General features: G+C 40.3%; 3 protein-coding genes across 3 annotated transcripts; 1 reads left to right on the top strand and 2 right to left on the bottom strand.

Annotated features, from left to right (window-relative positions):
- The first annotated feature begins 583 nt into the window (after nt 1-583).
- usb1 (U6 snRNA biogenesis 1) lies at nt 584-4,509 on the top strand. The gene is made up of 7 exons (XM_085779909.1): nt 584-947; nt 1,926-2,065; nt 2,171-2,354; nt 3,102-3,155; nt 3,363-3,468; nt 3,624-3,704; nt 4,158-4,509. The coding sequence occupies exons 1-7, from the start codon at nt 760-762 to the stop codon at nt 4,263-4,265; spliced, it is 861 nt and encodes a 286-aa protein (XP_085636035.1). The 5' UTR covers nt 584-759; the 3' UTR covers nt 4,266-4,509.
- Nucleotides 4,510-4,799: 290 nt separating this feature from the next.
- Nucleotides 4,800-17,784, bottom strand: pla2g15 (phospholipase A2, group XV). Its single transcript, XM_085779908.1, has 7 exons — nt 17,467-17,784; nt 15,309-15,465; nt 12,875-12,993; nt 12,107-12,205; nt 10,697-10,921; nt 9,006-9,118; nt 4,800-6,971 (listed from the first exon to the last, which is right to left on the bottom strand). The coding sequence occupies exons 1-7, from the start codon at nt 17,615-17,617 to the stop codon at nt 6,570-6,572; spliced, it is 1,266 nt and encodes a 421-aa protein (XP_085636034.1). The 5' UTR covers nt 17,618-17,784; the 3' UTR covers nt 4,800-6,569.
- A 707-nt stretch (nt 17,785-18,491) lies between these two features.
- lcat (lecithin-cholesterol acyltransferase) lies at nt 18,492-24,185 on the bottom strand. Its single transcript, XM_085779907.1, has 7 exons — nt 23,739-24,185; nt 22,409-22,565; nt 21,966-22,081; nt 21,740-21,835; nt 21,047-21,271; nt 20,762-20,957; nt 18,492-19,567 (listed from the first exon to the last, which is right to left on the bottom strand). The coding sequence occupies exons 1-7, from the start codon at nt 23,899-23,901 to the stop codon at nt 19,204-19,206; spliced, it is 1,317 nt and encodes a 438-aa protein (XP_085636033.1). The 5' UTR covers nt 23,902-24,185; the 3' UTR covers nt 18,492-19,203.
- Between the last annotated feature and the right edge of the window lie 917 nt (nt 24,186-25,102).

The raw sequence follows: 25,102 nt of genomic DNA, 5'->3' as shown, positions 1-25,102 counted from the left end.
GTCCAATGAGTGAAATTCATCGAGTGATTAAAAAATAATCACATCTTCCAGTTTTTTCAGTAGCTATTTTATGTTGAATTGTTTTTTTGTTTTTTTAGATAAATAAAAAATATTTTAAAATTCGCACACAAATATATGTTTATTAAATTTTCAAGAGATGAAACAAGAACACATGACAAAACAAACATACATTTGGCTCATATACACATTGAAATTCAAATGTATACAGGCGAGAGATTCAGGAGTCACCTCCTACACAAAGAAAACAAACAAATAAGTGAACAAATAATATATAACGTTATGTATATATTTATACATGCACATGATACACACACATAAAGTAAAATAAATTGAGGGCACATTGCCATGCATGATAAATACATACACATGATCAGAGAGAGGTACACAGAAACAAAAAATACATCCATCACCATATTTTAATATTGTTTAGGTGTACCCCCAATTGCACGCTGTACAAACATAATAATATTAACAACACACAAAAAGTAATAAATGTGTGAAAGCGGAACTGATTAGCAGCGGTGACCGTGTTTCACTAGGAACTATTATCACCAACACCAACAGGTTGTTTACACCGGAAGCGCGGGATCCAACGACGCCGTCGACTCGGCTGATTTGTTTGACGCAGAGGAAACATGATGGTTATATGATCCGCTGCCTTTTAACACGACGTTACTCCCTTTTTTGGGGGGAGTATAACGTTAATTTACACGTTTGTCTATAAAGTTTAACGCGGGGATGATGTTGGTCGGCTACAGCAGCTCCGAGGACGAAGAGGCGGCGGACGGCGGCGGCGAGGGGGCAACGGCTGGTTCAGCGCCTGGCAACGGTTGCTATCGAAAGCGTGAAGAGGAGGATGAAGAGGACAACGATGGCTGCCCGGTGAGGAAGAAACCCAAAGCGGAAGGACAGCACACCAAAACAAGGTGTGTGGTGGTGGTGGAGGTGTTGTAATAGCGATTTACTAGCTGATGTTGATTTCTCTTAAGTTAGTTGAGTTATTCATTTAATTCTACTTTAGATAACTTTAGTGAACTTGTTTTAATTGTTTTACACTCATCAATTTATTCACATCGCTTGGTTCTTTAGCTTTATTTCCCTATTGTTGGGTAGCTAATACTATGGGCACACTATAAATAAAACAAGTATGGGATCAGTACAGTATGAAAGTAGTCATTTTTCAGCCTGTTATGGATTAATACATTAGTAAGAAAATGAAATGGACAGTGGTTTACACAGCCTGATGAATAAACTACTGTCCAAACAAGGTGATTTCATTTTCTTAGTAATTTATTAAAGGTGCAGTAGTGTGCTTTTGATTTTCAGTTGAATTTTAGTTTCTTTGGGAATAATCAGACACAATAGGCATTAAAGCAGAAAGGGGCCAGTGAGTGTCGTCATCTGTAACAATACATACTGTACAGGTATACAGCTATGAATATGCACTGTGGCATACTTTGCAAAACATGTCACAAGATGAGCCCCTGGAAAAAAAAGAAAAAAAAGAAACGCATACAGTTCAGTGCAAGAAATTAAAACAACGTTAGAAACTAAGTGATTCGTCATCAGTGATTTGTGCTAAGAAAAGTTGTTGAACAATTCAACATCAGCCTGAGCTCAGCAGTGATAAAGTTGTATTATCAGTTCCCACATAAAAGTGACCATGAGATAGTATAGTATTAATAGGCTTGATTGTCTTAACAGCTGCTGGATACCATGATGTTTGTTAACTTCAATGTGAAAAATGTGTTTTAAAATAGTAAACTAATTTTAACATATGATCATGATGACTGAAATTAGCCCTTGAATGTAATTTATTAACCTCGGTTTTCCTAATTATGGTGTTAGATGTTTTTAAATGAGATTGAAGACATATTGAAGGACATTTCCTGTGTGTCCTGCAGGCTGCCTCTCCCTGGTTCCCTGTTGGACATGTTTCAAGATGAGGAGGACACGGAGACAGAGGACAGCTCTCTTCACAGTGGACGTGTCCGCTCTTTCAAGCACGAGAGAGGAAACTGGGCCACATATGTTTACTTGCCATGTAAGACTTGATGATTTGACATTGACCGAAGTCGCATCCTGATTACTCCCATCTTATACTCATGTTTATTTATTTTTTCCCTCTTTTGTCTCCTGTCCACATCAGACCATCCTGAGGAGGAGTTCATGGAGCTGCTGGAGGAGCTGCTCTCAGCTGCGAAGGCCCACGGTGTGGTTTTGACCCCACAGGAGGAGTTCCACCTCAGCCTCTCTCAGACCGTGGTGCTGAGACACCACTGGATCCAGCCCTTCACACAGAGCCTGAGAGCAGACTTGGCTCCCTGCAAGAGGTTTGTTTTACACATGTTGTCAGTTAGCAATAGGATAGTGATTTTGTCCTTTTTCTTTTTCTTTTCTTAGTGTCCACTAATACACTGGACAAGTTCAATGAATGGATAAGAGTTCCTTAATTGAGGCCACGAGATGCAGCTCAAAGCTCCTGCCAATTTGCCAACAAGTGACTTTGAGTGACAAAATCTTAATGAAAAAATCCTATTTGATTGACTCTTGAGTGACTCAAGTCAACTTCTATGTATCTGGTTTTTCAGCACACGACTCATGTAACATGAACATTACAAAACAACAAAGCTCTTGGACCATCGAGGACCTACAGCTTTGCTGCATGCAAAAACATGTTTAAAAAAGACCAACAAATGAAATCAAATGACAAAAAAATGAATCCTGCAAAAGGTTTTTTTTTCCACTCATGTTGTCAGTTAGCAATAGGATAGTGATTGTCTTTCTTTCTTTTTCTCCTTTCATTTACACACATGTGGGACATGCAGGCATTGCAGACATACACATGGAAGTAAATGAGAAAACAGTAAAAAGACACACCAGTAGTTCGTTAGAGAGAAGTAAAAATAGAAAACATCCCAAAAAAATTAACTAATTAGGATACATTAATTCATTGATAGACCTAACAAGGCAAGGTGATTTAAGTTGGATTTGTTGTAGCAGTATCTTTCAAAAATAGATGAAGTTAAATGTATTGAACTTTTCATTCTGGCTGAAATCTGCTTGTTTCTTGTCTCCAGGTTTGTGTGTTCAGCAGGGAAACTGAAGGTCTACTGTAACGCTGAGAGAACAAGGTACTGTCCAAACTTTTTCTCATAGTCCAAATATTTGAATTTCTCACCCACCAAGAGTTTAAATTAAAAACTAAAAGTTGCTGATCTCTGACCTGTGTTTATGTGCTGCTCATGTGTCCTAGTGATTTTTTATTCACTTTCCCAAGCATCACTTCTTCGTGTTTTGACCACGTGTGTGTGCGTATCTGTCTTTTCTGCCCCCTGCAGGACGTTCCTGGGTATGGAGGTGTGTACTGGCCAGGCTCAGCTGTTGGACCTGATCAAAGTTGTGGACAAAACAATGACAGAGTTTCGCCTCGACACTTTCTACAAGGTCATTAATCAACAAGTGGATTTTATCTTATGAGCTCTGTAGCTTAAACAAAGTTTGTCACTGTGTACATTAGTTGTTTTTTTTGTTACTGTAAGTGTTTATTATACCACATTCATGTTTTAACCCTCCAATCTTCCCTCTGGTGTGTTGTGTAGGATCCATCTTTCCACGTGAGCCTGGCCTGGTGTGTTGGAGACCTGACGCCACAGATGAAGGAATGTATTCAGGAGCTGCAGGTAGTCAGACCTCTCGTTTCTGTCCGTTCAACAATCATTGTTTCTCCTTATTTCAAAATCTAAAGGTTGGCTAATTCAATCCATTTTAAGGTGACTGATAGATGAAGACATCCTGTACTTTTTGAATAGTCTATCCACCAGGCACTGATCATGATCATTATCATTATTTTTTTTACGTTTTGGTATCTTGGTTGTAATTCTATTCTTATGAACAGATATAGTTAATCTCAATTTGAAGTAACACATTTTTTAAAAACTCAAATACCTCTATGGACTGAATATTCACAGTCTAACTGGGGTTGTGGTTTCATATTCATCCACTGATGTATCAGTTTTTTCCAGTGATGAGTTCACTGGTCACATATGACGCACCTCGGCCTCAGCTACAGCAGTTTTGTCCGAGTTTAACCAACTAATCAAATTTTGTGTGTCCAATTATTTTATTTATTTAAGCGTCTGGTTGATGAACATGAAGACGGACCGTTTCTTCTGAGGCTGGACGGCGCAGAGCTGCGCTGCAGGAGTGGGAACAAGACCTTCCGTTTCCCCCTGAAGCCGTAAATCTAGACGGGATGGAAACCTCTCGTGTGAAGTCATGAACCACATGGCAAAGCCAGATCTACTACAGCCGCGTTCTGACCATAAAGGTGACACTGACTCATCAGCTCATCTGACTGACATGTAGCACGTCATGTCCCAACTAAGACAATCAAGGTTAAATGGTAAAAAAAAAAGGTTATTGTAAAATATTTTTTCACTATTTTAATAATGAATGAGAATAAAGTTGCTATTTGTTTTATACTTACATTGTTATGTTTCATACTACTATACTACTTGAGAGGGGGCGACAATCTTCAATGTAAGAGAAGCAGCACTTATGAAAACCTCAAAGACAGGAAGTGGTGATTCGATCAGCACTGAAATCTCACTAAGTGGTTCTGACACAGTCAAATTTTGCCAGTGACCTCACTGACAGGAATACAAAGTGTTAGAGGAAGTGATTTGTCATCACTTAATATGCTTAAAACTCATTTCTGCCCTGTGCTTGTTCACTGAATGACTGAAACGACCAAAAACAACATTAATGCTATATACAAGGTTTAAGGGGTTTACTTTACTTCACAAAAAAAAAAATTGTCAGATGCAATCTTTGACATTTTACTCTGCTGAAGGCAACACATGTATATGACACACAATCCTATGACAGTTCACAGCAGATATGATACTTGCAGTATACTGTATCATCTTGATCTTCCTCACTGAGGGCTGGATGGCACAGTACAATCACACAAGTCACAGAGGTTCTGGCAGCATCTCAACAAGTTAACGCTTTCAACTCTGCATAACTTCCACGACTAAACAGAGAAGAAGTAACAAATAATAAAACATAAAAGAAAAGATGTGGTCAGTCCATAATGCAATAAAAAAAAAGTCCCGTCATTTGTTCCTGTGGAAATCCAGCCACCCAACCATCAAAATACACTTAATAAGAGATGGAGAAAGTTAGAAACGGCTGTTCCTTTATGTTGTGAGGAACTGCAGGAGTGTGTGCTGAACAGGTTGAAGTTAAAAAAAACAACAACTTCTATGACACATTAATGTTAAATACTGAATTACAATGCCACATCAAAAGCTGAATTTAATTAGATGAACCTTAGAAACAGGAGTCTGACATAATAAAACACCAAGGTCCACTTCCTTTGTGGTGCTTTTTCAACCACATCTAATGATCTTCATCAGCAGATTAAGTTGTAAACATGAAACCTCTGAGGTTGAGGGTCACATGAGGACAACCGAGCTACTTCCACAAAAACTGATCAAAACTCTGTTTATTGATGAAGGGCATGAGATGCAGTTGAATGTCTGAAACAGTGAGTGGACCCTAGATTTGATGGTGTTTTCAGCTACATTTCATGGTCTTCATAAATACACAGGACAAGTTCAATAAATGGAAAAAGAAAATTCATTAGTTGAGGCCACGAGATGCAGCTCAAAGCTCCTGCCAATTTTCCAACAAGTGACTTTGAGTGACAAAATCTTAATGAAAAAATCCTATTTGATTGACTCTTGAGTGACTAAAGTCAACTTCTATATTCCACGTATGTTTCCGGTCTTTCAGCACACGACTCATGTAACATGAACATTACAATTAAAACAACAAAGTTCTTGGACCATCAAGGACCTACAGCTTGGCTGCATGCAAAAAAAAAAAAAAGTGTTAAAAAAAGACCAACAAATGAAATCAAATGACAAAGAAAAATGAATCAAGTCTTTTTTTTTGGTAAAAGTCTGTTTAAACTTGTTAATGCTTTTTAAATATATACCAAATATGTATCTCTATATATGTATATATACCAAGGACTGACTCACGTGACCTGTTGCACTGAGAAAGATACAAATAAAACGTGTGGTTGACGGTTGTTCCTATGTCAAAATCCTAAGTCATCTCTTTCTCAACACTGATAAAAGATCCGACTGATAACTCAGAAAGTGGCACATAGAGTAGATCCCTGTTTTTTTGTTTTTTTTTATCATAACATGGATTTAGTAGGTAAAATCTTGAGCTCTTTCAAATCTGAGACCAATATAAAAGTCTTCGTATTGAGGCTTTCTCAACAGTAAACAACCTGACGTTAACATAAATTGTACAATTACAGCTATAAAATTAATTTAAAACCTTAAATCTGCGATATATATTGTCCTACAAAACTTCAATAGGTTTTTTTTTTTTTTTTTTTTTTTTCCTGGAGCAGTGTGGAGGAATACTTTGGCAGTCTTATGATGTTCAGACATGAGTCAGTTCCTGTCTGTCCTTCCTATGGCTGAGTGTGCGACTGACTGTATAGACTTAAAACATTACAGCGATTACGGCGAGAACAGCACGTTCTTGATGTAAGACACGGTCGTCATGTTCAGCAGCATGTTCACGTGTTCGTTCCCCGGGAGCTCTTTCAGCATCACCGGCTGTTTCTGCTTCCCTTTCCACCTCTTGCACTGGACGGCGCTCAGCAGGTTCACCGTCCCGTCCCCGTCCCCGTACACCACCGTGGGCTCCACGTCGGGGAACTTGTCGGAGTACTGGAAGCCCTCGGACGTGTCCACGCCGCTGCCGTACAAGCAGTGGATGGCCACGCCGGGCGGTGTGAGGTCGTTCACCAGCGGCTCTGTGTCCTGCCGCATCTGCCAGCCGTCCTCGAAGCCGATGGCCGAGTAGAGGCGCTGGTAGTCCTGCAGAGTGTAGTTGGCGGTGGGCGTCTGCACCAGGACCTTGAGAGGGAGAGAAAATCTTTGTTTAATTTGTTATTTCAACCTTTATTTAAAGCAGAAGTAAGCGATATTTTTGTGTTAATATAAGTCTTAAATAGTTATATCTAACGACAGCAATCACTTACATAGAGTGTTTGGACCGAAACACGGGTCTGTCAGTTACTCTGCTCTGCTCTGAGCTGAGGAGAAAACTTTTCTCGTATCCTACAAGTTTTATCCAATGAGGAGAGAGAACGGCATAAAGGGGCAGTCCTCTCTGTGTGTGCAGCCAAGGGATGCGCCTGAATGTGGTGACGTAGGGACGAGGACCAATAGATCCATGACGAGGGCGGGGGCTGCAAACTCCATCGGCTGACAAGAGGTTATGGTGCGTTCAAGGCAGCCCGTAACTCGTGTTTTTCCGACCTGTGAAGTCGTACCAGTTCGATCTGGTGCGAGTTCACGGGTCGGAAGTTACGAGTGGCCGTTATAGTGACTTTCACAGGTAAAACAGGTCGGAAAAACACGAGTGGGTTGCCTGGAACGCTACAAAGTCGTAAGTCGTGACTTGAAGCTGTAATTTACGGTTTCAAAAGCCTGCCTGGAACGCAGCATTAGCCAAAACGACCGGATCGCTTACTTCTGCTTTAATCTCGAGATATCACATTTTCGATGATGTCGAGAATACAAGACAGATTACAGACAGTTACATTAATAGAAACAGTTACACCCAAACAGACATACCGGTACATTCATTTCAACTAAAGCTAGTGAGAAGTGAAACGAGTGCATCATGTGACGAGCCTGATAACCGTTCAAGCTGTTTATTTCTACTTCAGTTGAGATGAGATGAGAGTCTTTACTGTCATAAAAACATACAGTAAAAAAGAAGAGAGGACTCGCCATACTGTAGCAGCTCCTAAATATACAAAAAATTTGTTAGAGGACTACAAAAAGGGACAACGTTTCGAAATGTTGTCCCTTTTTGTAGTCCTCTAATAAATTTTTGTATATTTGGGAGCTGCTACAGTGTGGCGAGTCCTCTATTCTTTTTGATGTTCGCCTCCCTGGACTCAGCACCTGGTTGCACTTCTGGATGTGCGTGAGCCTTTTCTGTTCATTAAAAACATACAGTACAATAATAAATAGAATAGAAATACAATTTAATAAATAAAAAGTATTGCATGTAAGGCACACGTCTTGTATTAGTTCTTTTTTTCTTTTTTTTCCCTGTGCAGGTAACATCATTCTTGATTTCATTGTCTGAACACAAGAAAAAAAAAAGGTAATATATACGAGAAGACAAAATGAACATAATCAATCTAACACGTGTTGCAGTTCAATGTTGCACAATTTTTTTATGGCCATCTTTGGGCTTTGTGAGTCATTGTTATTAGCATTCATTGTTTTTGTCAACTTATGTCCAGTATTCATTCCTTTTAGCTCTGTTTTTGATCTCTACCATCTTCTTCCAAGTATGTTAAAGAACCAGCAGCTAGTTGCTAAGTTAGTAGCATGCAATGGGCTTATCTGAGCAAAGTAGGTGAAGCAGACAGCTAGAAGTGAAGTGGATGAGAGTTGAGTTTGCAAGCTGGAAAACCAAAGGAGAAGAGAAAGTGAGCAGCATGTTAGCTTGGTTTGCTCCATGTGTGTCCACAAAGGAGGCCTGAACGCATCACCACCACCACAGACTCAGTGCTGTGTTTCAGGTCAGCAGTGTTTTGGGAGCAGGAAATTATCATGCATCGAACATAAAAATGCTGTTATTAATATACAAAGATGTGTTTTCTACTGAAATGTTTTATGTGACAGAAACAAACAAGAGTACTCGTCTGCAGGGAAGATGGCAGACAAGGGCGCTGCCATAGGTCCATACCGAAAGACACAACTGGAAGTCTTCTGTCGTGTAGGCTATATTTTTATTTTGCAGTTACATATTTACCATAACTGCATAATTTACTAGATAACTGACTCTAAGTCTTTTCACAATTTTATACAGGATGTAAAACTGAGATCTTAGCAGCAATTAGAAGCCACACAAACACACACACAAACCTTATCTTTGGGCCACGTGTGGGCGTAGGGGAGCAGCCAGGAGGTGGAGACAGCAGAGCGCTGCTGGGAGCGAATCTTCAACGGGCTGATGACTGGGATGCGGTTATTGTCACCTGTGGGCAGAGAAAAGAAACCAGCGTCAGAGAAGTGCAACTTGGACAACGGATTTCAAGACCACGGCCCCTCCCAAAAAAAAAACCACACTTCTCACATCCTGAGAGACACATGATGGCTGCGGTACATACTGACGCAAACCTGCTCGAATCAAAACTGCAAAACTTTTTTGTGTCTGTTACTTCTGATGTAAAATCCTTTCATGCAGTTTGGCCTTAGCACAAAGGGAGGATGGGAGTAGTTCATGTGTCGTATCTCTGGGTTACACAGCGTTGCTTCATGTGGAGCTGCATTTGGCAACTTCCCACTTTGGTGTCCGACAGAGACACTTCACAGGTGACACCTCTGAGTCAGTGCAGACAGGCTGTATCTAAGCCTATTACCAAGTTTATGTGTAAAATCATCAGCGTGTTCACAGTTAGTTACCACCAACCCACTGTGTAAATCAAGTTCATGTGGATGAATGACACACAGGCCTCAACTGCCAGTTCTTTGGAAAAGCAGGTTTCACTGTGTCTTATTTATCTTTCAAATATTTTTATTAGAGCACATTGTAACATTGTTATATTATCCGCATCATACACACTAGTATAATGTATATCCATATAGAAATGTGTGCAGTTAGGACATACACTGTCTTATTTAAAGGGATACACCAACATTTTTTTTTTTTTACGTGTCTTGCCTCACTCCCGAGTCCATGACAAGCAGATAGACACCATCCTTGGAGAGCCCATATCGCCCGTAATTAGCTTAGCTCAAAAGCTGGAAGTGCATAGGTAGTGGTAGCCTGCCTCCACCTAAAGTCATCAGAGACACTCTTCAGCAACTCTAAACGGACCGATCTTCGTCTCACAGCTGACAAAACTCTCCGGTAAGGCATCCTGAGCGGTCAAATGAATGCCGGTAACGGGACGAAATCGGTCAAAACGGGGGGTTCAAGCAAAGACGGTTTATTTTGGTCCAAGCTAGCTACATCGAGGGTAGGTTAGCTTCCTATTTCAAAGTAAAAGCACTTCTGTATGTAAAGGGCAACGGGTGTTTTATTTTGTGAAATTTTTTCTGCTTGTCATGGACTCGGGAGTGAGGCAAGACACGTAAAAAAAAAAATGTTGGAGTATCCCTTTAAATCTGTGTGCACAGGGTCAGCGCCACAAACAACCTGATTATTTTTGTTTTTAATTGGTTAATTTAGCAATGCACAACACTATCAATATTTAGCATTTGAATGATGATGTGCTGGTTTAGTTTAAATTTTAATTTTGTAATTTACAGTTGCTTCTCTCCACATCGTGATTACACTTGCATTTTATAAAGTCTCACGTGCGGCCTATCTTCCACTTTATCTCCTTTAACCATGAAACCATGTTGGCTTAGGGCATGAGGAATTTAGTAAGTGTGTTTATGGTGCAACACGGACAGAGACCACTGATGCAAGAGAGAGTGAATGTTTTATTTCTATAGGCTACTTTTGCAATATGTTGGTTCGTGCTTGACTGGTTGTTGCTGTAATATAAATCAGATACATGCATTTCAGCTTTTTTTTCTTTCTTTCTTTTCTTTGTTCAGTTTCTTACCAGAGATGAGCACGCGGAGGGTCTTGGCCACCCCGGCCCACGGTGGTCCCAGACAGACGAAAGCTTTGATGTATTTGTCTTTCCAGGCCTGAGGCTGCTGGTTGAGGAAGTACAAGGTGTACATGTTGCCCATACTGTGAGCGATGAGCACCACAGGCCGACCAGCTCTCGTTGCCATGTCTTCTATCATCATCTGGAGGTTCAGGAAATACTTCTTGTTTTCATCTAGAAGAACGACAGAGGAGATGAGTAAACACACGTGTAGCCTATGTCAATGTATTTTTCAATTTTAGGGTGGTGCATTTGTTTGTATCTAGGTTTGGACAAGAATTTCTAACACTGGTAACACTTTATAATAAGTACACACTATTAAAGCAGAAGTAAGTGGTCCGGTCGTTTTCGCTAATGCTGCGTTCCAGGCAGGCTTTTGAAATCGTAAATTACAGCTTCAAGTCACAACTTACGACTTTGTAGCGTTCCAGGCAACCCACTCGTGTTTTTCCGACCTGTTTTACCGGTGAAAGTCACTATAACGGCCACTCGTAACTTCTGACCTGTGAACTCGTACCAGATCGAACTGGTACCACTTCACGGTCGGAAAAATACGAGTTTCCTTGAACGCACCATAACAGTCCTCGTCCCTACGTCACCACATTCACGGCGTTCCTTGGCTGCACACACAGCCCTGCATGCCGTTCTCTCTCCTCATTGGATAAAAACTGTAGGATACGATAAATGTTTTCTCCTCGGCTCAGAGCAGAGCAGAGTGACTGACAGACCCGTGTTTCAGTCCAAACACTCTATGTAAGTGATTGCTGTCGGAAGATATAACTATTTAAGACTTATATTAACACAAATATATCACTTACTTCTGCTTTAAGCATTAGTTAAGCATTAATACATACTGAATTCTTCATTTATAACGCATGAATACTCATTAGTATGTAGTTTATAAATACAGATAGACAGTGCTTATCAATGATGAGTAAAACATTAGTAACTGTGTTTATAAACTACATACTAATGAGTATACACGTGTTATAAATGATGAATTCAGTATTTATTAATGCTTAATAGTGTGTACTTACTATAAAGTGTTACCCCAACACTTCTGAAAGTTAGTCACAGATTCTCACTGCTTTTACTATTACTGACACTACGTTTTGTTCAAGACAGAGTCAATACAGGCTCCATTTAAATTCATTAAATGCCAGAAGTGCGTCACATGGCAGCGATTACTCATTGTGTCTGTGTGTAGCATGTTGAGTCAGCTGCTTAGACTGGTTTTCCAAAGTGAGCTGCGGCTATCTCAGGAATTAACCAAGTAAGGGTTCATCATTCAAGTGTTAGTTAGACCAAGGAAACAGTTGGTTATTATCAGCATTTCTCTGAGTGTGTTTGTTTGCTTACTTGGGGCTTTCCTCCAATCATACGGAGCTCCTCTGACATCGGCATCCCTGGTGTAGCCCCAGTCTACCAGCGCTTGCACTATGGTAAAGAAATACATGCCTGGGAGACACACACACAAAATTAAAGGGACATTGTGTAACTTCTCCTGTTATCTATTCACGAAAATCCATAATTTCGTTCAAAAGTCTGTTTTTCATTAATCAGTAATCACCCCCATCAACAAAGTGAAGTGTTCCTTTCAGCTCTGAATTAGCCGTTCATATCATTCATATCTACATGGAGCGGGTAAGCTCGGTGCTGGCCGCCATGTCGTGTCGCCATGAGCATTACACTGATGCTGCATTCACTTCCAGTCGGTAACAAACCAGATGTCATTTTAGTCACAGAAGTCGAGAGAAAGCCGGTAAAACGTGGGTCAGGTAAACAATACGACATCGCCTTGACAACATATTGTCAGGTGTATTGTTTTGCCTCGTGCTGACGGACCACTTGTTTACATAGAGGCTTGTTTATGCCGTTATACGTGCAGCGGCTGTCGTCCGTCTGCAGTCTGCCCAATTTCACGTGAATGCAGCATGAAAAATACGATTGAGTTGCTTGCGATATACAACCGCAACGCTAGATGGGAGTAATTCCTACACAATATACCTTTAACATCACACATTTTTGTTTCTTCCCCCAGCACGATTATCTTTGTGTATGTTTGTGAGGGGATATGGGGATATTTTTGGCGGTTCTCACTTTCCTCATGTGACTGTTTCCACTCACCAACGCTGCGTTTGCTGGGGTCCAGATACTCCAGTGAGTACGTCTGTCCGAACCCTGGCACCTGGATGTCCACGCCCGGTGGGGATGAGGTGGTGTGCGTCGTACTGTTGTAGATCAATCTGCGTACATAATGACATCAGCCTTACAAATGGTCCCAAAGAGAGTTTGATCTCCATTAGTTCTTTATCTCCGGTGAACCACACAGAACAGAGCCACTTCCTCTTTTGTTGCTCCACAGCAGCCAGATACGAGAAAGGACATCTGGGGTTTTGGCAAGCAGAAGTGAACATTTGTACCACATTTGTACCACGGCATGCAAACCTGTAGCACAGCATTCATGTCTCACCCACATTTTCTTTTAGCATGTCATTCAAGTCATTTAGATTTATCTCTAATTATAGCTGGGATTTGTTTTTTGTAGGTGAAAAGCTTGATGTTTGCTAATGTTTTGAGTATCCAGTTCTCTGAAGACAAACAACACGTTTGTTGATTTTACAATAAGTTAAAGCAACTTATTCAATAGCTTCTGACAGCTAATGTCAATTAATATTAGCAAACTGTGGATTGATATTGTTGTGTATATCACACTGGTTGAGCAAGCTGTGTTATTGTTAAATGCTGAGCTACTTAAAGGGATAGTTCAACATTTTGGCAAATTGGCCCATTGCCATAATCGCTATAGTCATAGCAGTAGGTTTGTTACCTTTAATTGTCGGTGTAAGCTATTTTTAGAACGGAGGAGCGGAGCGGCAGGCTGCTCAGGGCTATGCTATGGAGGCTAAGGGAATTTCTTGGTTTTCCTCATCAAACTCATCAAATACACAACCCAACAACTCCAAAAGGCTGTCGTGGACAAGTTGTGAGCTGCACATTCACCACGCTATGAGATAATAATGGAACGTTACGAGACGGAGCTGTTTTAGAGGTAAATTCATGCAAACCGCTGATGCGCGTTGCGTTCAGGGACACTTTTACAGCAAGCAGACTCTGTATTTACCCTGTATTTACCTCGAAAACGGCTCTGTTTCGTAACGTTCCATTATTATCTCATAGCGTGGTGATTGTGCAGGTCACAACTTGTCCACGAAAGCGTTTTGGAGTTGTTGGGTTGTGTATTTGATGAGTTTGATGAGGGAAACCAAGAAATTCCTTTAGCCTCTGTAGCGTAGCTCTGAGCAGCCTGCCGCTCCGCTCCTCCGTTCTAAAAATAGCTTACACCGACAAATAAAGGTAACGAACCTACTGTTATGATTATAGCGATTATGGCAATGGGCCAATTTGCCAAAATGTTGAACTATCCCTTTAACAGTATCCTGTAATTGTCCTTGAAAAGGATTTCTTGAACTATCTTAAAAGTATTCATGATTAGCTCAAATGGGTTTAACTGCCTTTTTCTGAGAAGAATGCTCAGATATGTTGCTCCAATTTGATGTTGGATGCAAACATGTAGATTACGGAGGAATAGTCAAGATCTAGGAGAAATTTTACAATATTCACATTCACAATAATGTTTTACTAACACACGAAAGAGCATGCAACAACACCACTGGCAAAGAGAGGCCAATAAAACTAAATATTTCAGGTTATGTTGAGGATAACTAGTCAGTTATATATTAACTTTAACGCAGCATGACAGCCATGCAGGTGCAATCATGTGATCAGCAAAGGTATATGAAAGTTGACAGTCGTTTTCCACTATCTACTTGTCTGTCTATGTTGTTTTCATTTCAAAATAAGAGCCCACCATTAGTTAAGATAACTTTGTTCAAGATAAACAAATCAATCCACCGACTCTACTATTTAATTGCATCATGGAAAAGCTCTTACTACAAGACATTGTAGTTCACAGTTAAATACAATTTGGCTGGATTTTGCTCCAGTTAAGATAAACATATATGATATGTTCAATGGCTAAAACATTGGCTCACATTTTGTTGATAGCTGATGGAGACATAAGGAACTTGTCTCACCCTCTGTTTCCATATATGCTTTGTTGATAAATGGACAGTTCAAAGATCAGTTTACATTGTGTAAGTTGATGAGTGTTAACAGAAACTCAGGCAGGAACATTGAACCCATATTACCTTTTCCCTACTGAAACTTGGAATTTGTACCATACGATGTTTTCACAAAAACCTAACTCCACAAATAAAGCGAAGGGAAAACAATGTCTCCTAATTGGTCACGAGTCGACCACGGAAAAGCAGCACACTTCCCATCACATAATGGAAATTTTAAAAAGCATCTCACTCCCATGTTATAATGTGATTAAGCTGGACAATTGGACATTAACAAACTGTTCATAAAAGACATTTCAGCTGGTGTTTTGGGTCAAATCAGGGGCTGAGAAACCATCCATTACTGGTGACTGTACATAAACAGAAAAGACCCACAGAAACAGAGATGCCCACATCACACACACACACACACACACCTTATGTTGTCTATCCAGCAGTCGATGGCGACGGGGACGAGCAGCTCCAGGTTGAGCCACAGGGTGAAGAAGGTGTCGGTCTTCTTGTAGCAGATGTAATGGACCACACTGGGTTTATCCAGCTTTGCCTCCAGCTGGTTTCCCAGATCCCCAGGAACTGCAAAGGAACGAGCAACACGAGTTACTGCAAAGTCTTTCTCAGACATATGTCATGTATGCAAATCCAGAAGTTGACTTGAATTACCATAATATCACCATAATATCACTCAAAACATGTAAATCTGACAATATTCCCATCAGCCCCAGCTCTACATTGCATTTCCGCTGATTATAGAAGGTTAACAACTGCACTAAACTAACCCAGTGAACATGAGAAACACAGTGAACATCATACTTTCTAACTTAACAGTAAATTATGTAAATTTCCAAATAAAAACGTAAAAACAAATTTGGCCATTTATATGTATAATATCACAGAAGTCCTTAATAGTATGCCTGGACTTGAACAAAACTACACAAAGATCTGTGTGCTACTTTAAAAAAAGAAAACAAAAGTTAATATCTCCCTTATAAGTAAATAAATCAATGCTGAAATTGTATAAGCTCTTTATTTAGCTGTCATACATAGGCCTATTATAGGTTGTCTGTGCAAGTTAAATTTGGTTACAATGAGTTTGTTGAATGGCATTTCACACCCATATACATATATAAAAATCAAAGGAAGATGGGAATAAAGCAAATACATTTCTTTCTCTACTCCTGCTTTGATGTGTACATTAAACCAAATACCCATTATCTTAAACTACATTGTTCAAGGTACACCACTGAGTTTGCAACGTTTTAATGTGAACTGTTTAGTGTCAGAATAATTTAGAGACACAACTTTATTAACCGTTTAGGTTGTGACCCGAATCTTATTACAGGAGGAAACATTCATGACAGGATTCGGGCGAGGAACTAGTGAGGAACTAGACTACTTTATAATGCAGTGTGAAATATGGTCATTTACATGGTACATTCACAGACATGCAAAGTGCAAACAAACAGCAGTTAGGTCACCGTGTGGATCAAGGAGTTAAACAGATCTTGAGGACAGATAGACCTCGACAGAAAGACCTTGGTTGGACCTTGGCCAAACACAGATAAGATTCATCTAAACCCAAGACCCCTGTTCAGTGAAGGAGTGGAAGAAGGACAGATTGAAGGATCTTATGATTTTGTATTGTTAACACTTCACTTGGATTGTGAAAGTAAAGTTGCATAAAAAGCTACACACTCTTCATTGTAGGGTTAAACAGAGTCCAGACATGTTGAACAGAGTGAGACTTTCCCAGTGTCCTGACAACTTGGCTGCAGCTGCAATGTAATGCTGGAGAGTCCAACTCTAAGCCAAGTCATATGATCAGGAGGCTGCGACTCTGACCGTAAACAATCACCCTTTACACACGCTCATGAAGATAGCAGCCTTAATTCAATACAAGATCAACAAGCAGCATGTTGAATTAACTATATATATACTTTTTTTTTTTTTTTTGCAGATGTGTGCTTTTCTGTTTGTGATAATCCTCCAAACTAAACTCTGTTCATGAACCTCGCCTTCTTTGAAAGCGAAATTGAATGATCAGACGATGAGTAAGTAGATTTTCGGCGTCGTTGGAAACCTATTCATGATACAACAAAAATACTAACACTCAGACATATAATAGCTAATTTTGGCCCAAATATTGTCCATCCTGCTCCACGCCCGCCTCTCCCTGTGATGCTGTGTGTTTTTTGTTTTTTTTTGCTGGAGGAAGAAAACGAGACCAACAGGCCAAAACATGTGATAAAGTTCAAATTATTGAGCAGGACGCACAGATTGGGTGGATGTGCACCAGCCGAATTGAAGAATAGTCCAAAAGCGACATGAAAATATAGATTTTTTCCCCTTTTAATCTTATTATAACGCTTGTGAACAGCTGCGATGTCTCAAATCTGTTATATTTTCAATGCACTTTGGTTTGGATCTTGGTTATTAGCTGCTGCAGCTGCTGCTGTTGCTGCTGTGCTTCCTGAGAGGCGACAGTACAGCAGGCTGCTACGGTAAGTTGCGCAATTAATCAGTCAACAGATGTTTCGGTGAACAACAGGCCTGGAAAACACAGAAGAGCGGACTTACTGAGCACCACGGGAGGTCTGGGGTACTGACAGGACTTGCCGTCGAGACATTTCTCCAGCGGTTTCCCTCTGCTCCTCTCCGACAGCAGCAACAACAACAAACCGACTTGAAGCAGCGAGGACAAAGTGTTTATCTGGTGCCAACCCGCCATGACTTCTGCTGGTGTCTCATAGCCACACGGTCATTTTTCTTTTTTTGCGTGTGTGAGTGTGTGTATGTATATGTGTGTGTGAGTGAATATATGCAGGTATCTCCGATGTGTGTGTGTGTGTGTGGTTCTGCGTTGAGAAGAGTTTCACTGGTTTGGTGTGTTTTCTGCTCGCCACGACGTCACCGCTGACGCTGATTGGTTGAATGAGAACATGACGGTCACGAGGATGTTATAGTAGATCACAGAGCAATCCACCCGGTAACACAACCATACAACACAACACATAACATCGAGGCAATCAAGTAAAAATATCGATTTATCGTGTTGTAAATGAATCTTCAGCCCCTGTTGGATAATCTAGTCCAGATTTGAGAAGTCTTAGTTTTTGATCTGGACCTGGTCCAAAGTGGTCTAGATGCTTAAAAAAAAACGGTGAAATGTGCCTTTATTACATTTTCACAAATAGAGTAGCTAAAGGTGTCACAAACCAGAAACTGTTTTTGAATTAATGTTCAGCCTCTAGGATAATCTAGTCCAAATTTGAGAAGTCTAGTGTTGTTTTTTTTTTTTTTTTTTTTGGGTCTAATGAGGTCTAGGTGTAAGACAAAAACAATTAAATTTGAGGATTTGCACAAATATAATAAAAGTTTCACAAATGCAAAAGTTGCTTAACCCTCACCTAAAATGTCTGAAATGTTTTTACATAAAGAAGTGTCACAAAAAACGGACAATCAATGGACAGTCACACTGCGTTAGGTTAATTTTCCCTATAACTTCAGCGTCATCTCAGACGTTATGTAGGCTAGTAGTACAATCAGAAAGTTTGACATTTGCATTGCATGTGGTTCATGATCTAATCACTGGACACGTGACATTTGTTATCATATATATACTTTATTATAGGTGGAAACATTCAAACTTGGCACGTTTATATGACAATACAAAATATCCTTATCATTTTACGTCATTGGTTTCATCTGACTGTGCAAACTAGTACTATAGGTTTATACATTATGTGACTGAGGGAAAAAAAAAAAAGATATGATGATTTTGTAACATCTTTAAAAAATATATAAATCCTAATAGAAATATAACAATTGTCTCATACACAACAATAATATGTTAATGGTGAGGTGCCTATAACCTAGTCATGACAGTAAGGTCTAAATATCCATAATACATGTCATTGGGTTTGTGTGTGTGTTTGTAATACAATAACTGTGATGATTAAATCATCATCCATCAAAAGTAAACAGAATAAAATTGGGATGTAACATCATAAAATGCTAATAATTATTGTGATAATTGTGTACTATGATTACCACATCATGTCTGTTGGTCACCATTAAATATACGGCAGACATAACAAAATAGACAACTTGGGACAGAGGCGATACAACCCATTTGGCAAGTCATCAGCTTTTGAAGTTTACATTAGTTTGGACTTGGCCAAGACAAAAACGTTAATAAATGTTGGAGCTATGTGGAATGTGTATTTTTGCACGACACTGAATAAACTCAAACTCATCCGTGTAAAAATCCAGTTCTAAATGTGTTTTTGACAAACTCTTAAATGCTGTTGTTTTCTATTTAGTCCCATATCTGACATCAACTTCTTCAGGTGTGTCTGAGTTTCCCTCTAGGATATCCTGGATTTGGTTCAGCACCTTTTCATTGAACACTATATCGAGGTGGGTCAGACCTTGGTACGCAGTTACATGGACGGGCTTGTCCTGCTGTCCTTCCCAACGTTTGCAAAGACTCATGCTAAAGCTGTCCACCGTGTCGTCCCCGTCGGCGTAAACAAAGTCCACCGGGTCCGCGTTGGGAAAGCCATCGTCATAAATGTATGTGACGGGGGTTGGAAGCCCTGCCCCATACATACACCACACCTCCACACCAGGCGGGTGGAGGTCCCCCGTGAGGTTCTTGGTGTCGTCCCACATGTACCTAGAAACAACAAGACGACAAGGGGTTGAAAAAGAGCAGAACAAAACTCAGGAGGAAACGGTATAGATTTACATTTTACTGTTCACTGTTTTTCCATTTGCAGGCTGCTGATGTTTTTCGGCCCACACACATTCATAGTTTCGGTCAATGCTGGGATGCTCTTATTATTGTGTTGTGCTCTGCCCTTCCAGCACCAAGTGATTGGCCAGTGAGCAGTAGTGTAGCATTTAGCAGCTAAAGAACAATATAGTATGGCCACAGGAAGTTTGTGAAGACCAAATGAAAGCTAATACTTGAGTGAAAATCTGCCATTATCAGCTGTCAGTTAAACTGCTTGTTTCTGCCGCCACCAAGTGGAGAAATAATTGTATGGTAGGCTACATTAAAATAGTGAACGACCCTCAATGCTAATGTTGCCCTATACCCTGCCCTACAGCAAAACTTACATATAGCTCCTTTAAAGCCCCTGCTATATACAGTACGTATGTAGGTTTTTAAAATGTCTGTCCATAGCAACTACACGCAATAAAATAACTACTTTTAACAACGTTTTGACAAATTGGCCCATTGCCATAATCCCTATAGTTTTAGGAGTATAGGTTTTACCTTTAATTGTCGGTGCAAGCTATTTTTAGAACGGGGGAGCAGAGCCGCCAGCTACGGAGGCTCATGGGATTGCATGGTTTCCCTCATCAAACTCATCAGATACACAATCCAACAACTCCAAAACGCTCTGGTGGACAAGTTGTGACCTGCACATTCACCACGCTATGAGATAATAACAGAACGTCACGAGACAGAGTTGTTTTCGAGATCAGTTTTTCGGCAAGCAGTCTCTGCATTTGCCTCGAAAACAACTCCTAGCGTGGTGAATGTGCAAGTCACAACTTGTCCACGAGAGCGTTTCGGAGTTTTTGGATTGTGTATTTGATGAGTTTGATGAGGGAAACCACGCACAGCTTGCGGCTCTGCTCTGCCGTTCTAAAAATAGCTTGCACCGACAAATAATGGTAACGAACCTACTCTGAAAACTATAGGGATTATGGCAATGGGCCAATTTGCCAAAATGTTGAACTATCCCTTTAAGCATTTGATTAAAGGGATGTACAAAAGACGTGCATCTAAAAATTTAAGGTGAAGGAATAAACTTTGTAAAGCAAAGATGTGTAATAACAATGAAACTGTCCAAATTACCATCCATCCTCAAAATTGATGTCTTGGAAGAAGCGATGGTAATCCCGGTTGGTGTAGTTAAAGCTCGGTGTGGAGATGAACACGTGATCCCTAGGCCAGGCGTCTTGAAACGGCAGCATCCAGGGATTAGTCGTTGCCATCCTCTGCTCCTCGCGGATCTTTATGTTGGAAATCATTGGGATGCCGTCATTCTCACCTGAAATGAAGAGAAAGTCAAAAATACAATAGAAAAGCAGCCCTCTCTGTTCTGGTGCATTGAATTCTTCTTCAATTGTTTTGCATTACCTGACGCCAGGACTCTAAGTGGTTTCACAGCGCCGCCCCACGGAGCTCCCAGGGAAATGAAACCCCTGATGTACTGGTCCTTCCAGGCCTGAGGCTGGTGGTTGAGGAAGTAGAGGACGTAGTGGCTGCCCATGCTGTGTCCCAGCAGGTAAACACGACGCTGGTACTGGTTGTACGTCTCCTCAACCAGGTTCTTCAGCATCGCAAAATACTCTGTATTCTCATCTAGGGGAGGAGAGATGACAGAGGTGTCGCAGGGACTTCAATTAGAGTCTGTCTTTTTAGTTCTGCTTTGATGTACATCTAAACTATAACATTTTTTTTTAATCTTTATCCAGTAAATAGTTAACAAAATTAATTTTTACTTTTTTACTTTCTTATCTGGGCCTCTTAGAGAAAATACAAAATCAGATTCAGATATTTTATTCATGTGCTTAAGAGTAAAATATGTTACACATGAGCCGTTGCAACAGGTGTATATGAAAGGGAACCCCAAAGAAGCAAAAAGTGCTTTTAAATAGGGGACCCAAACAATCGAGGGGAAAAGCGAAGGGAAGGGAAAAAGCTCAACTGACTCCTTTCAACCTCAGATGGACTTTTTACTTCAAGCCAACACATGCAAATTTTCAAACCTTCATTTACATACACCCTAAAGATAAAAATCCCACGGGTATGCGTATTCGTGTTACTTACTGGGAGCTAATCTCCAGTCGTAAGGGGCCCCTCGGATCGTCTCATTTCGGATGTAGCCCACATTGACCAGATGTTGCACCATGGTGTAAAAATAACCTGCAAAAAACAAGAAATCAACACACCTGGCGTTTGAAGCGATAATAAGCAGCATTGATATTTGATTGTAGACATGTGTAGGTGTGGTATTTTGAGTCCAGTAGATATTTATACAATAGTTTTCTCTCACCAGCCAGTTTGTTAGAGTCAAGATACTCAATGGGATAAGTCTGCCCAAATCCTGGAACTCGCACCTGCACCCCTGGAGAGTTGGAGGACTGCCGAGTCGTCTTGTTGTAAACAAGTCTGAGGCACACACACATTAACATTCATATCAATCTAATTGGGCAAAAACATTCTCTACTACTACTTGGTTGGTTACCTGAAAAAGAACAAAAAATATTTTGGCTTCTTCAGTGTAATTGGTCTTTGATCAAGAACAGAAATTAAACATGACATTAATCAGGATTCTCCACTTAAAAGACAGCAGGGACAGCATGATGTAACTTCTGACTAATCAACAGGGTTTTTTTTTTTTTTCAAATATGTGGTAACAGATGCTGTCATCAAGCATTTTGAAGGTGAAAGGTACTAGGTAGGACAGAATAGATGTTAAAGGTTGATGAGTGTTACCTAATGTTATCAATCCAGCAGTCTAGACCTACTGGCATGAACATGTTGAGGTCAATCCACAGTGGGAACCAGTGTTCTGTTTTCTTGTAGCACATCCAGTGGACCAGTGTGGGCTTGTCTATCTTAGCTTCTAGACGGTTCCCCAGGTTCCCTGGTACTGCAAACACAAATGCATACATCAGTGAGTAAATCTGCAAGGTCAGCATAGGAAAAGGCTAAGCTGACTTCCAACCGGGGGGTCCTGGGCAAGATGATCAATGGAAATGGAAACGGAAATTGAATGGTCATGAGGAGATGTGTGAGTGTGAGAATCGACACCCCAAAAGTTGAGTGAGTGTAAAGAGCACCTCCGTACTTAGATGAAAGCAAAACACATGTCAGTAACGGCGATAGAGTAACGTGCTGCTGTTTAAACTAACTTGTTTCTAGATAAGACCCTATACCCTATATAAGATATCAACTTGCTGCCTTATCTCTCTTTACATTGTGACACAACAGAGAAAGTTTCTGATACTGCACAAAATAATATAATAGGAAATTTCCAAAGGGGTCTTGGATCAAGAGGAGACACAACGTCAAAAGTGGGCAAATAAAAATGGGCCAATAGCCAAATTCATGTACATCACAAAGGCAGACAGAGCGAAACTCCTAAAGCTGAAGTCATCGACAGTCAGTGCAAAGCATGACCACTCAATCACGTTTTGGCCCTTTGTGCCCAAAAAGCCACAGTTTGACCTAGATAAGCAGGCAACAAACAGAAAAATTCAGGGGTCAAATGTACAGAGTACATTGCACAGTCTGACTGATTGCCTAGACATCGATACACAAACAGACAGTTTATCAGATAGATAGATAGATAGATAGATAGATAGATAGATAGATAGATAGATAGATAGATAGATAGATAGATAGATAGATAGATAGAGTTCTCATTGACCCCTTATTTCTCACACTCTATGCAATTTTTCTCTATGCTTTGAACTTAACCACTGGCCTGCTCTGTCATAATTTAATATAGAAAAAAACCAAAAAACTAATCAAAGTAGTCAGTATATTTAATATATAATCTAATTTTAGAAAATGAGAAATGACAAAACACTGCATGGTCAACCTTAAAGTTACTATGACTTCAGATGGTACTGCAGCTAAATTAATGGATATTCCCAGATATATCTATTATAGTAATTCAATTATCACAAATCAAGTGACACTCATATTGTAATGCTGCCCATGGAGTTATGAGCTCTTGCCCATCACTTTATCAGGCCAAAAAACATTTAAGATTCTTTGCAACACTACTTTATTTATCATTGTTATAATCCACACTTACCTATGATGAGTGGTGGAGTGCTGTTGCTTGGTGCTTTGCTGTTGGATGCGTTGGATTTGGCATTGGGTGGGAAGATAACGTCGAAGACCCAGAAACTTGAGGAGTGATGAAGCCCCAGCAGAAACAAAACCAGCACCGAGCAGAGGTGAAGAACGGACCCCATGTTTCTGCTGTTCCCCGACCAGCTGTGCCGTCGGACAACGCTTTGTCTCGGGGTTGAAAGCTGCTGGAGTCGGAGGGAGGCAGGGGGAGGCGTGCCGTGCCGGTGGTCACACCAAATTTACGTGACGTCTGACCAGTAGGAACGTCAAGTTGTTTTTTTTTTCTTTTTCTTTCTTCTCTTTGTTACCTGTTCTACTGTAAAAAAAACTATATATTCACAGTGTGGGTGGGGAGGGCAATTTGTCCTGATGTCTGACTTCTTTAAATGTCTGAAAAACTTAGTGTGGGAGGCTATGATTCACCAACCCACGCGCGCACACAAACGGACACAGACAAATAAAACGAGTGGCAGTTACCCATTGCCCTATTGATTCTTCAAAGCCTCACGCATTTATTTACACAACACAGTGTAAATAATTAACAAAGACCCCCGACGAGACAATGAGACAAAAAGTTCACATTTAGGGACATTTCAAAATGCATAGGCCTATTCATTTTAAATCAGTAGCCTACAGTGCAGTTATAAACAAATATTAAATTAGCCTACATCAGAAAACTTACTTAGGGTACACAATAAGTTATATATATAGGCTATAAAAAAATTACCCGAGGTTCGGTTATAATGTCGCTGTATCAATAAAACAGACTGAACTTCACACACAGTAGAGTCCAGCTGAGTGTCCGGAACGGCACTTGGAGGTTTCTGGTCAACTGGTGTTGCCTTCAGGTTTCCACGTAAAGTCCAGAACTTTCGAAAACATATGTGAAAATAGGGCTGGCGGTAGAAATTACCACAAACACACACATTATCACACACAAATTAGCCTATATAAAATATTTCTTCGATTCTGTTTAAGCTGAGAGTGACAACATCCTGAGCATTATGCACTCTGTTCACACAGCCAGACGCACATTAGGCGGCCAACCTTTCTCCAAATGAGGTTACTATAGTGCATCAACTTATGGTGCATGTCCGGTCCCTTTAAGTGGAACACATTGTTATTGCTAAACTTACCTTTCTACCTGGAAATGCCCTAACACCATTATAAACATGATAAGATGAAGGAAAAAGGTTACACTGCTATTATAGCCTATACCTACCTAGGTAATGGACAAACATTCCTTATAAAGGAGAGTTTATAGGCTATAAAGAGTGGCCTATACTTAGACTAATAGTTGCCTCTAAGTGAGATAGAGCACTT

Source organism: Trachurus japonicus, chromosome 6 (genome assembly GCF_045865225.1).
Source record: "Trachurus japonicus isolate A0001 chromosome 6, Traja_1.0".
Lineage (NCBI taxonomy): Eukaryota > Metazoa > Chordata > Actinopteri > Carangiformes > Carangidae > Trachurus > Trachurus japonicus.
Note: the sequence above shows the minus strand (reverse complement) of the source record. Positions and strands in the feature narration are given on the sequence as shown.